The sequence below is a fragment of the Triticum aestivum genome, chromosome 3D (assembly GCF_018294505.1).
Source record: "Triticum aestivum cultivar Chinese Spring chromosome 3D, IWGSC CS RefSeq v2.1, whole genome shotgun sequence".
Classification (NCBI taxonomy): domain Eukaryota; kingdom Viridiplantae; phylum Streptophyta; class Magnoliopsida; order Poales; family Poaceae; genus Triticum; species Triticum aestivum.
The window spans coordinates 161,285,099-161,300,707 of record NC_057802.1 but is presented as its reverse complement, the minus strand read 5'-3'; the positions used below and the strand labels follow the sequence as shown (position 1 = coordinate 161,300,707).

Genomic DNA, 15,609 nt, shown 5'->3' with positions numbered 1-15,609 from the left:
TTGAACTTTTTTATTTTTTGTGGGGTGACACACACAAAACTAATGGTGGTGAATTCAAGCGAGCTTTTTGGTTGGCGTTGGATTATCAGTTGAAATTTCCTCAAAAGTTCAGTGTAGCACAAGACCAATTTTATGATCTAATCAAGTGGTGATCTAAAACGTCTTATATTTGTTTACAGATTATCAATCCTTTCCCTGCAATTCGTATCGTTCTTGAGTACTTTTCACCGTTCCACCAAACAGCCTGTCGCCTTCAGCAGACAGGCTCACTCCTGAAGCCAAGAAAATGAACTTGCGACTGACTAACTAGACTAGATGTGAATCATTCCTTTGAACTTAGAGAAAAATTGATCAAGAAGCCCCTGCCGACACCAACTTGACAGCAAGATAACCACTCGTGATGTAAAACTGAAAAATGATGCCACCCTCCTACCCAAATAAAAACGGCACTGGAACCATGGATACAATGGATCATGATTGCACTAGGAAACATAATAACAAGATCGAAGAGACAGAACAGAAGAAAAAACCCGCTCGTTGTGGAACTAATGCAAAGGGACAATAGGGATTTAGAAGAAAACCTCTTAAATCGTCCACAAGCCAAAGAGGCCAAAGGCTTCAATGCCACTAAAACTTTGAGAACAAGTACAGTCCCCATCATGACGCACAGAGAAAAGATAGCATCGCCATTTGGTTTTCGAAAGAAGATGCACTACGATTTTGAATTATGCCACTTGTCACTTCTATTGATGGTGTGTGACACCGGGACTCGCAAAAAATAGAGGTACACAAATGTAAGGCGCGCTTTAGATATGTAACCCCCTTCTTCTATTTTTTTTGTTGCTGACCTCAGTAACTTCCTTCTAATTGAAATGTAAGGTGCATTTTAGTTCGTTAAAACAAGGTTTTAATTGTGATTTACTTTGTTAATATATGATTTATGTGAATAATATTAATGGCATTAAACTTGTAGTAGTATTAAAAGCCGCATACATGAGATTGCAGTATTGATCCAGTGATTGTTTTTGTTTGCAGGATTGTTTGTCTTTTTTTCAAGAGTACGCCAAATGCGTACCTTAGCTTTATAGAAGAGAGAAAGATATGTACAAGAGTTTGCATGGTAGATCGTCACAAAACGGCGATCCCACCCAACCACTCCAACACCCTAAGTGGACTACTCACGTTGCATTTCGAATTGTTTGTCAAAGCCTTTATAACAAATAAAATGCACGTTGCATTTCGACAGATGGAGTAAGAAAAAAAAAGTACTCAATCCGATTTGTATCATAGATAAATCTAAGACAAGTAAAATATGGGTGGGAGAGAGTAACACGAAACACAACGAATAGTGGAGAATGAAATTCAGGACAAAGAAGTTTATTCCTTACAAAGAAGATTGAGCCGACTGAACAAAATCATACTGTATTTGCGATGTATACATAACATTGTTTCCATTTTGCACTGGGGATAAAAGCGCATCAAATATTTTCAGGTAAGCCCTGAAACTATGCCTTGCCACTTGCCAGACGTGCCGAGATCACCGCGTGGAGAGGGGGTGCATGGACTTTGCGAGCCCGTAGCTCCGGGCTCCCAGGCCGAGGCATCCAAGGACCAGGCCTTGCCGGTACGGCAGAGACGTTGTGCGCCGCCGCGGCCCCTCATCGCGCCCCGCGCCGCCCGGTGCTGCCCTGACCGACGAAACTGACCGGCGAGCAGGCTGCGGCGCCGGGCAGGGCAGAGCTTTCTTGGCCCGCGCCGGCCAGATAGATGGCAGCCAGGATCCTGACCTCTCGGCGGCGGTGGTAATAGGAGCCGGCGGCCTCATCGAGGGATCGCTGCAGGTGCGGCCGAGGAGGTCCCGCAGCGATATCCTCCGCCGCATGGTCTTGGCAGAGGAAGAGGAGGAGGAGGATGACGTTGACGCTGATGCCAAGGAGTCGGCAGGCTCTGCAGTCTTGGCGAGCCGCGGGCTCCGGGGCGGCGAAGCTGACCTGGTCCGGCGAGGCCGCGGTGAGCGGCCTTCGACGCCGCCCCCGTCCTCGCCGTCCTCCCCCTGCTGCTCCCTGCAATCCGTTTCTTGGCGGATGGGGGAGAGGCAACCTACGCGGATACGGCCGGAGAGGAAGAGCTCCTCGGCGGAGCTCATGGTGGTGGCGGCGGCGGCGCCGTCGACGCCGCGGTGGCGCGCGGCGAACTCGAAGTCGCCGGGGGCCGTGCAGAAGTCTCCATCCGCGGAGGGAGCGTAGTGGGCCGACGCGGAGGACGCTGGCGGCGAACGGAGGATGTAGTGCACGGGGCTAGCCGGGGCGCTGAAGAAGTAATGGATGCCTCCGCCGTCTTCGTCACACTCACCGTCTCGCCCGGAGCAGAGGTAGCGTGTGGGGCTGGAAGGCGCGGTGGCGAGGCCGCTCTCGCTGTCAGCGTGGCCCTGCATTTCGATCGACGCCGGCAGTGCGCCGTCTGAGGTTTTCTGGCGAAGGCGAGGGGCCGAGCCGGCGAGACGAGACTGAACGGTGAGGAGCGATCGTGGAGCGGCATCGGGCGGTATGCCGGTATATGTAACGGCGGGGTTGCGTGTCTTGGTAAGTGGCTTCGTGGGGCTTTGGTCAAGTATAACCACCTGTTTTTAAATCCTACGCGTCGGCCGACTGATGTTTTGAAATGATCGACTGGGTCGCTAGCCGTTGGATCCGTCGTGAGATCCTGATGAGGCTTGTAACCATGTTATGCTTGAAGGTTTGCAATACATATTATGTTGCGCTTGGTATCATCCAGCTAACGAGTTATGCAACATGGGTCATGCTGTGCTCAGAGGTTTACGACATTGGTCATGTTCTGATTGGATGTTTGCATCATGAGTCATGTTGCGTTCAAAGGTTTGCCCGACGGGTGCTTTGCAACAAGAGCCATGTTGCGCTTGGGAGGTATGCAAAGAATCAATATGTGGGTGGCGCACATGATTCCAAATCCGCAGGCCACTGAGCACTGACTCCTGCCTCGCAAAAAAAAAAGATGCCATATAGGCAGAGCATGAAAAACACGCACCAGTGCTCTCTCATGACCACACGATCGAGTCGCTACCACCCGAACTAGGTGAATCCCCTAGAGATGACCGCGGAGGGCGAGGAATTCGTCGAATTCGACCAGCGAGAGATCCAGGCCGATGTCCTGCACCCACCCACCACCCTTGCATGGCCTCGCTGACCATGCATATGGTGATGGACCTCTTAGCAACCCTAGAGTAAATGCACGATGCATAATTTATTGGATTATGAATTTCTAGGTATTGTGTTAGTTGATTAGTTCATTCAACCCTGTCAATCTTAATCTAGAATAGGGGAACTCTCTTGTAAAACTAGAGAAGTCATGAATTGTCCCCCTCTCCCTTCACACCTGACCTTGAGGAGATTAGGGTTTCTAGCCCCATCACCGGTGTCGTCAATTATCTGTGTATTTAGTTCATTCCACCTTGTTAATCTTAATATAGAATAGTGGAACTCTCACATGAAACAAGAGAAGTCACGAATCGTCCCTTCTCCCTCCACACCCGACCCGAGGACATTAGTGAAGGAAATATGCCCTAGAGGCAATAATAAAGTTGTTATATATATATTTCCTTATATCATGATAAATGTTTATAATTCATGCTAGAATTGTATTAACCGGAAACTTAATACATGTGTGAATACATAGACAAACAGAGTGTCACTAGTATGCCTCTACTTTGACTAGCTCGTTAATCAAAGATGGTTAAGTTTCCTAGCCATTGACATGTGTTGTCATTTGATGAACGGGATCACATCATTAGAGAATGATGTGATTGACTTGACCCATCCGTTAGCTTAGCACTATGATCGTTTAGTTTATTGCTATTGCTTTCTTCATGACTTATACATGTTCCTATGACTATGAGATTATGCAACTCCCGAATACCGGAGGAACACTTAGTGTGCTATCAAACGTCACAATGTAACTGGGTGATTATAAAGATGCTCTACAGGTGTCTCCAATGATGTTTGTTGGGTTGGCATAGATCGAGATTAGGATTTGTCACTCCGTGTTTCGGAGAGGTATCTCTGGGCCCTCTCGGTAATGCACATCACTATAAGCCTTGCACGCAATGTGACTAATGAGTTAGTTGAGGGATGATGCATTACGGAACGAGTAAAGAGACTTGCCGGTAACGAGATTGAACTAGGTATTGAGATACCGACGATCGAATCTCGGGCAAGTAACATACCGATGACAAAGGGAACAACGTATGTTGTTATGCGGTTTCACCGATAAAGATCTTCGTAGAATATGTAGGAACCAATATGAGCATCCAGGTTCCGCTATTGGTTATTGACCGGAAGTGAGTCTCGGTCATGTCTACATAGTTCTCGAACCCGTAGGGTCCGCACGCTTAACGTTCGGTGACGATCGGTATTATGAGTTTATGTGTTTTGATGTACCGAAGGTAGTTTGGAGTCCCGGATGTGATCACGGACATAACGAGGAGTCTCGAAATGGTCGAGACATGAAGATTGATATATTGGACGAATATATTCGGACACCGGAAATGTTCCGGAGAGGTTTCGGATAAAACCGGAGTGCCGGAGGGTTACGGACCCCCCCGGAAGTTATTGGGCCCTTAGTGGGCTTTAGGGGAGAGAGAGGGCAGCAGCCAAGAGGTAGCACCCCCCCCCCCAAGGGAGTCCGAATTGGACTAGGGGAAGGGGACGTGGCCCCTCTTTCCCTCTCCCTCCCCCTCTTCTTCCTTCTCCTCCTAGTTGGACTAGGAAAGGAGGAATCCTACTCCTACTAGGAGGAGGATTCCTCCCCCCTTGGCGCGCCCATGATGGCCGACCGGCCTCCCCCTTGCTACTTTATATACGGGGGGGGGGGCACCCTAGGACACAGAAGTTGACAGTTGTCTTAGCCGTGTGCGGTGCCCCCCTCCACAGATTTCCACCTCGGTCATATCGTTATAGTGCTTAGGCGAAGCCCTGCGTTGGTAACTTCATCATCACCGTTATCACACCGTCGTGCTGACGAAACTCTCCCTCGACCCCAGCTGGATCTATAGTTCGTGGGACGTCACCGAGCTGAACGCGTGCAGATCACGGAGATGCCGTAACTTCGGTGCTAGGATCGGTCGGATCGTGAAGACGTACGACTACATCAACCGCGTTGTCATAACGCTTCCGCTTTCGGTCTACGAGGTTACGTGGACAACACTCTCCCCTCTCGTTGCTATGCATCACCTAGATGGATCTTGCGTGTGCGTAGGATTTTTTTTGAAATTACTGCGTTCCCCAACAGTGGCATCCGAGCCAGGTCTATGCGTAGATGTTATATGCACGAGTAGAACATAAAGAGTTGTGGGCGATAATAGTCACACTGCTTACCAGCATGTCATACTTTGATTCGGCGGTATTGTTGGATGAAGCGGCCCGGACCGACATTACGCGTACGCTTACGCGAGACTGGTTCTACCGACGTGCTTTCCACACAGGTGGCTGGTGGGTGTCAGTTTCTCCAACTTTAGTTGAATCGAGTGTGACTACGCCCGGTCCTTGAAGGTTAAAACAGCACACTTGACAAAAAACCGTTGTGGTTTTGATGCGTAGGTAAGAACGGTTCTTGCTCAGCCCGTAGCAGCCACGTAAAACTTGCAACAACAAAGTAGAGAACGTCTAACTTGTTTTTGCAGGGCATGTTATGATGTGATATGGTCAAGACATGATGCTATATTTTATTGTATGAGATGATCATGTTTTGTAACAGAGTTATCGGCAACTGGCAGGAGCCATATGGTTGTCGCTTTATTGTATGAAATGCAATCACCATGTAATTGCTTTACTTTATCACTAAGCGGTAGCAATAGTCGTGATAGCAATAGTTGGCGAGACGACAACGATGCTTCGATAGAGATCAAGGTGTCAAGCCGGTGAAGATGGTGATCATGACGGTGCTTTGGAGATGGAAATCAAAGGCACAAGATGATGATGGCCATATCATATCACTTATATTGATTGCATGTGATGTTTATCCTTTATGCATCTTATTTTACTTAGTTCGGCGGTAGCATTATAAGATGATCTCTCACTAAATTTCAAGGTACACGTGTTCTCCCTGAGTATGCACCATTGCGAAAGTTCGTCGTTGTAACATCCCAAATTTTCAATTTGGAATGTTATACATAGATCATTCATGCATATCATATTTTATTGCATTTTCGTTTCGCAATCCTCGAAATTCTAAGAAACATAAGGAGCCTTGGAGAGAGTTGGGGATTTCACTGTTTTCATATTTGAATTTTATCAAATATTAAAACGAGGATTAATTGTTTTAATTATTTTTCTCTCCGAAAATATTTCATAATTAAAATAAATGAGAGGAGATAATATGACTTCTCCAAAATAAATGAAATATTGGAGGAAAAATATTAAAACCAAATATTTGATTTTATTCGGATTTTACTGCTATTTTATTTGCAGTAGAAAAAATTGCATGTTTTCAAAATTGCATTTTAGGGCCAAGAAAATGTTCATCTTGTTCTAAATATTTTATTTAGACGGTGAAAATTTGTTTTGGCATTTTTAGATTTTTATTTATTTTTCTAGGATTTATTTTCGGCGGAACTGGTTTTTTTTAAACTTCAGCGCCCGACTGGGCCGAAGCCCAGCCGAGCCAGGCCGGCCCACCCTGCCGCCACCGCCTTCCCCCGCGCGCCCTGTGCCCGCACCGGACTCCGCTGGAGTCCGGGAGTCCGCCGCCGCCCTGGTGCCGCTTCCCCAAGCCGACCCGCCCCTCCCCCTTTATATACCGCCCCACCCCGCCGCCACCACCCCGTCCCGCCCACCACTTGCCGTAGCCGCAGCAGCAGCTGCCGCCGCCGCTTGCCGCGTCGCCGCCTAGCGGCGCCGCCCTCCGCCGTCGCCGTCGACGCCACCTGAGCCCCGCCGGATCCGACGAGGTAGCCGCCGCCGCCGGTTTTATTTAGAAAACCGATCCAGTTTTTTTAGAAAACCTAGTTCATTTTTTAAATAGACCGGTTTTATTTTTTCGGTTTAGTTTATTTAGCGGACGTTCGTCCGTACGTTCGTTTTAAGGAACGGTTTTCGCTCGTTAGTTACAGACAACGAACGTTCGTTCGTTAGCCTGTTCGTTAGTTTTTCTTTTTCTCGGGTTTTTCGAGATTATTTTTCGATCGCGATTTCTGATCCGATTTTCGTTTCAGTTTATCTTTTCGCTCGTTTATCGGAATCAGGCGATTCAAGCGCCTAGATCTTCGTCTCGAAACCCTCTTTCTGTTTAATCAACTTGAACAAGATTTTGGTACTGTAAAATTTGACTTTAGTTCAGATTAGCAAACGAATCTGGTTTCTTTCGCAGTTTGAGTTTCATTGCTCCGTTTGATTTGATTCTTTTTGCAAATCGGAGTTCTTAAGTTGAACTTTCTGGTCAATTCTTCTTATTTGAGTTTTGCCCACGCATCTTTGCTTGATTGCTTATGTATGCTATTATTTGTTTGTGATAGAATTCCCGGAGTGCGAAGCGTGCTACTACGAGTCCCTAGGTTTTGCGGATCGTCAGCAAGACAAGTAACACATTGATCATACTCTTTTCATACCCAGTTTTTATGCATTAGCTCCAATCCTCAAACACTGCATGATTAGGATATGATTAACTTGTGGGTATTGGGAAGTAGTTGATGAGGTAGAACCTATTGCCCTGTTATATTCAAACCCTTGGGAGTTACTTCTACGTATTGCTTATATTGCTATGCTATGCTCGTAGACGTGGTTTGGGTGAGTGAATCCATGACAGATGTGAGATGATTAATTAATGGTTCAACTTAAGGTGGCAACTTTAATACACATCTTGGAGGATTGCTTGTCGGGCACCTGGAGAATCCAGTGTTGTCCTAGGATATCCCGGAGTACCCGTGTGATCATCCTAAGGTCCGCCAACCAGGCTCAAAGGGAACTGAGATATTTTCATGCTAGAAAATTCCGTGTGCAGCCACAAGCTATTATGGGCTCTAGCATAGTTGAGTAAGTTACGTGAGCTCTTGAAGAGGTAGACTAGCAGATGTAGAGGGATGTAGGTTGGTATAGTCTACCCGGAGTAAAGAGTTAATGTTTCCGAAAGACTGTGTCTCGGTCATCCGTTTCTCAAACACTATGTAGTGCGAGAAATCCAACGGAGGCGATCGAGTCTTGTGGGTAAAAGTGCGCAAACCTCTGCAGAGTGTACAATCTAATCATGGTTAGCCGTGTCCCCAGTTATGGACATCTTGAGTATCTAGTACTTGGATTATCCTAAGTATCTCATCACTATAATTTAACATTGTTGGGCTGATAATTACTTTTAATTGGGATTGAGTTGGAGGAACCTTCTCAATGATGTTTCAACTACCATGATAGTTAAAATAAAACTTATTCCTTTGTTGTAGGAAAAAATTGGCTTTTCGCAAAAACTGTAACCATAGAGCTTTCCACCAGCCAAATATGCATGTAGTGATAGCATTATTCTGTTCTTGCTCTACTGTGTTATATTGCCAGCATATTCCATGTGCTGACCCGTTTCTGGGCTGCAACGTATTATGTTGCAGACTTTTCAGACGAGGAGTAAGGTTCGTTAGGTCATTGCCGTGCAGCTCAGCTATGCCGTTGGAGTTGATGGACTCACTTTATCTTCCAAGCCTTCCGCTGTTATCGTATTAGATGGCCTTAAGCCATATTTATTGTAATAAGTTCCCTTTTGAGACATTCGATGTAATAAGTGTGTGATTGCTGCTCTGTTATAAATCCTTCGAGTACTGTGTGTGTCAGCATTACCGATCCAGGGATGACACTGAAGCACAGAGACTTGACCGTTTGAGGCCGGGTCGCTACAGTCGTGCCGAGACACCACGTGATGATCAGGTGTGATAAGCTCTACGTTCACATACAACGGGTGCAAGCCAGTTTTGCACATGCAGAATACTCGGGTTAAACTTGACGAGCCTAGCATATGCAGATATGGCCTCAGAACACTGAGACCGAAAGGTCGAGCGTGGATCATATAGTAGATATGATCAACATAGTGATGTTCACCCTTTCCTGTCTGATTACATTGTAAATTTGGGTCACTAGGACCGTGGAAAATTAGCATGGCCGGAGGGCCACAAAAACCCCTTGTAACACATATGTAATTGTTCCTTTGTGAGTAATACAAAGTCAGTGGGAGCCTCTCCCACTGTCGATTTTCCTCAAAAAAAAACATAGTGATGTTCACCATTGAAAACTACTCCATCTCACATGATGATCGGACATGGTTTAGTTGATATGGATCACGTGATCACTTAGATGATTAGAGGGATGTCTATCTAAGTGGGAGTTCTTAAGTAATATGGTTAATTGAACTTTAATTTATCATGAACTTAGTACCTGATAGTATTTTGCATGTCTATGTTGTTGTAGATAAATGGCCCATGCTACTGTTCCGTTGAATTTTAATGCGTTCCTAGAGAAAGCTAAGTTGAAAGAGGATGGTAGCAACTACACGGACTGGGTCCGTAACTTGAGGATTATCCTCATTGCTGCACAGAAGAATTACGACCTGGAAGCACCGCTGGGTGCTAGGCCTGCTGAAAGGATCGATATAGTGGACTAGAGGGGGGGGTTGAATAGGCAACTAACAATTTTTAGCTTTTCTTTACCAAATTAAACTTTGCATCAAAGTAGGTTGTCTAGATATGCAACTAGGTGAGCAATCTATATGATGCAACAACAACAAGCACACACGCAAGCAAGGGATATAACACAAATAAGCTTGCACAAGTAAAGGCACGAGATAACCAAGAGTGGAGCTGGTGAAGACGAGGATGTGTTACCGAAGTTCCTTCCTTTTGAGGGGAAGTACGTCTCCGTTGGAGCGGTGTGGAGGCACAATGCTCCCCAAGAAGCCACTAGGGCCACCGTATTCTCCTCACGCCCTCAGACAATGCGAGATGCTGTGATTCCACTATTGGTGCCCTTGGAGGCGGCGACCGGACCTTTACAAACAAGGTTGGGGCAATCTCCACAACTTAATTGGAGGCCCCCAACGACACCATGAAGCTTCATCACAATGGAATATGGCTCCGCGGTGACCTCAACCGTCTAGGGTGCTCAAGCACCCAAGAGTAACAAGATTCGCAAGGGATTAGTAGGGGGAATCAAATTTCTCTTGGTGGAAGTGTAGATCGGGGCCTTCTCAACCAATCCCTAGAAAATCAACAAGTTTGATTGGCTAGGGAGAGAGATCGGGCGAAAATGGAGCTTGGAGCAACAATGGAGCTTGGGGATAGAGAGGTAGTCAACACGGAGAAGAAAGCATCCCTTATATAGTGGAGGAACAAATCCAACCGTTATCCACCAACTCAGCCTGCATAGCACGGTACTACCGCGCCGGGGACACGGTACCACCGCAAGGGCACATGGTACTACCGCAGGACCCCCGGTACTACCGCCCGTGCAGCAGATACCAGAACAACCCAGATGTAATGAAGCAGAGGGCGGTAGAACCGCTGGCGTGGTACTACCGCTCCCCCTTGCGGTACTACCGCAAGGCAGGGATAGTCCAGATTTTGGGAAGGCACGGACATATAAAAATACATCCGTGGCAACTTCCGCTGAGTTGGGATCTATGCAAAAATCCGACACGGTATTACTGCAAGCCAGGAGCGGTACTATCGCGCGGGGTGCGGATGTAAAAAATTACATCCACTCCTACTGCCGCGCAAGCTGCTGAGCCTGGCCAGCGCACACGGTACTAACGCGCACCAGGCGCAGTACTACCGCGTAGGGCACGGATGTAAAAAATTACATCCGCCTCTACTACCGCAATAGCAGCAGCGCCTGGCCTGAGGCCACAGTACTACCGCTCCAAGGAAGCGGTACAACCGTGGGCACTTGCGGTACTACCGCGCCGGAGGCCGGTACTACCGCAAGGGCCTACGGTACTACTGCTCCAAGGAGCAGTACTACTGCATGCCCCAGTTCAGCAAACACGACCTTTTGCATAGACAAGAAAAGACGGCGGATGCTCCAAAGTGCCAAAGGAAAGGCGGTGCAAATGGAGTAGACGTGTACGTGATGTTTCCACCCAAACCTTTCCAAAGCGGACCCCCTCTTAATAGTACGGCTTTCCTACGACTCAAATCCACCGAAAGGAAACGTAGAGAAACACCGTCTTCAATAGTCTTCGAGGGGCACCAAATCGTCTTGTGCCTAGTGATGAAATGTCTGAAATACTCAAAGCACACGATTAGTCCGCAAAAGCATTGTCATCAGTCACCAAAACAACTAAGGGATAAATATGCCCTTACAATCTCCCCCTTTTTGGTGGATTGATGAAAATACGGGATTTGCACAAAGGGAGATAACATAGAACATGAGCAAACCCCACATCTCTAAAATATAGACGGGCTCCCCCTAGATGTGTGCTATCTAGATAAATGCTTTGGACTGCACAGCACACATACTAGGATCAACACTCCCCCTATATTTTATAGAGAAGGCATATCTTGCAACAGTAAGGCTAACACTAAGCAAGATAGTAAATATGAGCATAATGTAAATAGCACAAGATAGCATAAACTCAATAAGGTACGATATAGTGCATATGTCTTACACCATATGATAGAAAGTTCTCACAAGCGCAAACCAAACCAGAGCAAACGAGATTCAACGGAACAAAAGCAAACGAAACAAACAAGATACACGACTCGCAAATCCTAAACTCTCCCCCCCTTTGGCATCGAGATGCCAAAAAGGCAGAGAGGACACCTACAACACAAGTGGTGGCTCAAGCGGAGTAATCAGTCGCACGCTCCTCGTCGGACTCAGCAGCGGGGATGGGCTCCTCCTCAGAATCAGTCCACTTGTAGCCCTGTTTTGCCATCCATTCAGCCTCTGGAGTGATGTGCTTCTCAGAGCCGCTGGTAATGTCCTCTCCAAAAGTCCTCAAGATCCTCTTGTCGCGGCGACGACTCTCCTTGGAGGCAACGTGAGTCTGGTACTTCCCCTTGGCTTGCATGCAGAACAAGGCCTTCATCTTGGCCTTCAGCTTCTTAGCCCATGAGGGCTCAATAGAGGGAGGGGCATACCCAGCAGAACTGTCCTCATCCGCGTCCTCCTCCTCAATCTCATCCTCATCAACCTCCATTCTAGCAGCCTCAGCCTCAGCACGAGTAGTAGTGTTGGCCCACTGGGTCTTGACACGGAGCTTGATGGGCTCATGACGGGTCCAGTCAGGAGCAAGAAACTCATCATCTGGAAAGAGCTTCTCCCAAGTCTGTGAGATCAACAAAAACAGATAAGGTCCATAGATGGGTACCTTACGGTTGAACACCGCAAACCGAAGCTCGCACCACATGATATGTGAGACATCAAGTGGTTGCGACTGAGAATGGCGCGCCTCCTCACAAATGAGCATCATATCCACAAGATAGACATGCACCTTGTCCTTGTCACCAATGCGTGGAAAGAGGGAGTTGCAGAAGATGCGATACATGATGTCAAGGAAGGAGTTCAGCACCCACGCCTTCTTGCCACTGGGAAGAAATTTCTCAACATAGTAGGGCTGAAGCTTGTTCTTGTTGGTTGACTCGGAATTGGCATCAGGGCGTACACCAACGGGCGTGTTGAGCCCCTCATCAGGAACCTGAAGCAAATCCATGAAGTCCTTCCATGTAGCAGTCATCCGCTGTCTATTGGTCATCCAGGTCATCGTACGTTCCTCATCAGTATGAAAGTGGACCGAGGCAAAGAACTGGGCCACAATCTCAGGATCAAAGTCTAGGGGGAAAGAGATCGCATCCTCAATGCCAAACTGCTCCACCAGATCCAAAGCCTCACCAAAGTAGGCACGATGCTTATCCTGCCGCATATGGTTCATGTCAATCCAATGCACATCCACATAGATGTTCTGCTTGGCCTTGATCACATCCAGATAAATGAGATTCTGCTGCTTGATCCAGAACAGGTCATTCCCTCTGAAGTTGGCACGAGGATTCACATAGGGGTTGATCTTCCATCGAGTGACAAACTCAGCAAGGGGTATCTCATCCATGCCCATGGAGGGATCCTTGTTCTTGGTGGCGGTGGTCTTTGTCCTGCGTTGGGGGGTGAGGGAGTCCTGGACTAAGGGGTCCTCGGGCGTCCGTCCTATTAACCATGGGCCAGACTGATGGGCTGTGAAGATATCAAGACCGAAGACTGCACCCGTGTCCGGATAGGACTCGCCTTGGCGACCGAATATGTAGATTCCTTTCTTTGTAACCGACCTTGTGTAACCCTAGATCCTCCCGGTGTCTACATAAACCGGAGGACTTAGTCCGGAGAGAGACTCAGACATGGTAGAGTTCTAGGGTTTAGCCATCACGATCTCGTGGTAGATCAACTCTTGTAATACTCATATTCATCAAGATCAATCAAGCAGGAAGTAGGGTATTACCTCCATAGAGAGGGCCCGAACCTGGGTAAACATCGTGTCCCCTGTCTCCTGTTACCATCGACCTTAGACGCACAGTTCAGGACCCCCTACCCGAGATCCGCCGGTTTTGACACCGACATTGGTGCTTTCATTGAGAGTTCCATTGTGACGTCGATGATAGGATCGATGACTCGCCTCATCCTTAAAGACAATATCACCGCCGGAGGAGGCCTGGCCCCAGGCCAAACCCTCCGGCTGGGCGGCTTTACCATGACCGCCCGTTCGGCCGTTAAGCCGACGATGACCTCTCGGGCGATCAAAAATCCCCTTCGTATCGACTCCAAACACTCCAAGCAGATGGATCCGGCGGAGTTCTCATCTTTAAACAAACTCCTGGATCGCATCGCCGCCCTGGGAATTGGCACAGATTACGATCGGATCAGGCTTAAACCCGACCAAAGAGAAATTAAATCTCCACCGGTCACCCACCAGATAGCGGTAGTCGAGGAGCAAGACGGCGACTCTTCCCCTATACTGAAGACAGACTATGTTCGGATCGCCGACCCTGCAGAGCCGGATACCCACCAGCGAAAGGATGTGACCAGCCTTCCGAACATAGAATCGGACGGCGGGCATAAGCAATCTGAAGATACTCCAGAGTCCGGACTGTTAAGTCTGGAAAATCTTCAGACTCCGGATCATCGATCGGGTCAGGGTCCGGATTCAATTCCACCCACCCACCCAGACGTAAGCGCTCTTATGATCATACAACAGCAGTCTCAGGAAACGGTCCACCACTTCTGGGCCAGATTCCTCCTTATCAAGGACAAGGTTAAAGATTGCCGCGACGAGGACGCGATATCAGCGTTCCACAACAATTGCACGGACGAAGGAATCCTCAACACCATTAATCGCCGCCGTATACTACACTTTGCTGACTTGGCAACTATCGTACAGAAGTACATCGCAATGGAAAGTGCCTGTAAAGATCAGGCAGCTTGTTGGGAGCCATCGATCCCAACTCAACCGCTCGTCCAGGCGAAAAGGGCGCATCCCCGTGACACGCCCAATCCAATATCCAAGAAATATAAAGCCATTACGCGGCATGGAACTGTTCTGGAGGGATGGCTCGACGGGCCATGCAAAATACACACAACACCGGATACCATATCAACCCACAGCCTTAGAGCATGTTGGATACTCCAGCAGGTAGCCAAGAGCGGCGAGGACATCCTTACCAAAAATGCCCCAGAGCAACACCCTCCAGAAGACGACGACCCCAGAGTATTGACGGTCTTCGAGACATTCGCTTCAAACAATAAGCGCAAAAGGGCACTCCGCTACCTCATCGAAGTCTGTCAAATCGCCGCGATAAGCCCTTGGAACGACACGGCTATAACCTTTAATGCCGGTGACGAAGCAAAATACAGGACAGTCCGAGCGCCAGCCGCATTAGTCCTCAGTCCCATCGTGGACGGCTTTCGACTCACCAAGGTCCTCATGGACGGCGGCAGCGGACTGATACGTCTCTGCCGTATCTACTTTTCCAAACACTTTTGCCCTTGTTTTGGACTCTAACTTGCATGATTTGAATGGAACTAACCCGGACTGACGCTGTTTTCAGCAGAATTGCCATGGTGTTATTTTTGTGCAGAAACAAAAGTTCTCAGAATGAACTGAAACTTCACGGAGATTATTTTTGGAAATAATAAAAAATACTAGCGAAAGAATCAAGGCCAGGGGGCCCACACCCTGTCCACGAGGGTGGGAGGCGCGCCTGCCCCCCTGGGCGCGCCCCCTGCCTCGTGGGCCCCCTGGTTCTCCACTGACCTCAACTCCAACTCTATATATTCATGTTCGGGGAGAAAAAAAATCAGAGAGAAGGATTCATCGCGTTTTATGATACGGAGCCGCCGCCAAGCCCTAATCTCTCTCGGGAGGGCTGATCTGGAGTCCGTTCGGAGCTCCGGAGAGGGAAATCCGTTGCCATCGTCATCATCAACCATCCTCCATCACCAATTTCATGATGCTCACCGCCGTGCGTGAGTAATTCCATCGTAGGCTTGCTGGACGGTGATGGGTTGGATGAGATTTATCATGTAATCGAGTTAGTTTTGTTAGGGTTTGATCCCTAGTATCCACTATGTTCTGAGATTGATG

General features: G+C 48.0%; 1 protein-coding gene across 1 annotated transcript; it reads right to left on the bottom strand.

Moving 5' to 3' along the window:
* Window positions 1-1,361: 1,361 nt before the first annotated feature.
* On the bottom strand, window positions 1,362-2,581 carry LOC123074421 (trinucleotide repeat-containing gene 18 protein). Its single transcript, XM_044497278.1, has one exon. The coding sequence runs from the start codon at window positions 2,432-2,434 to the stop codon at window positions 1,538-1,540; it is 897 nt and encodes a 298-aa protein (XP_044353213.1). The 5' UTR covers window positions 2,435-2,581; the 3' UTR covers window positions 1,362-1,537.
* Window positions 2,582-15,609: the final 13,028 nt, after the last annotated feature.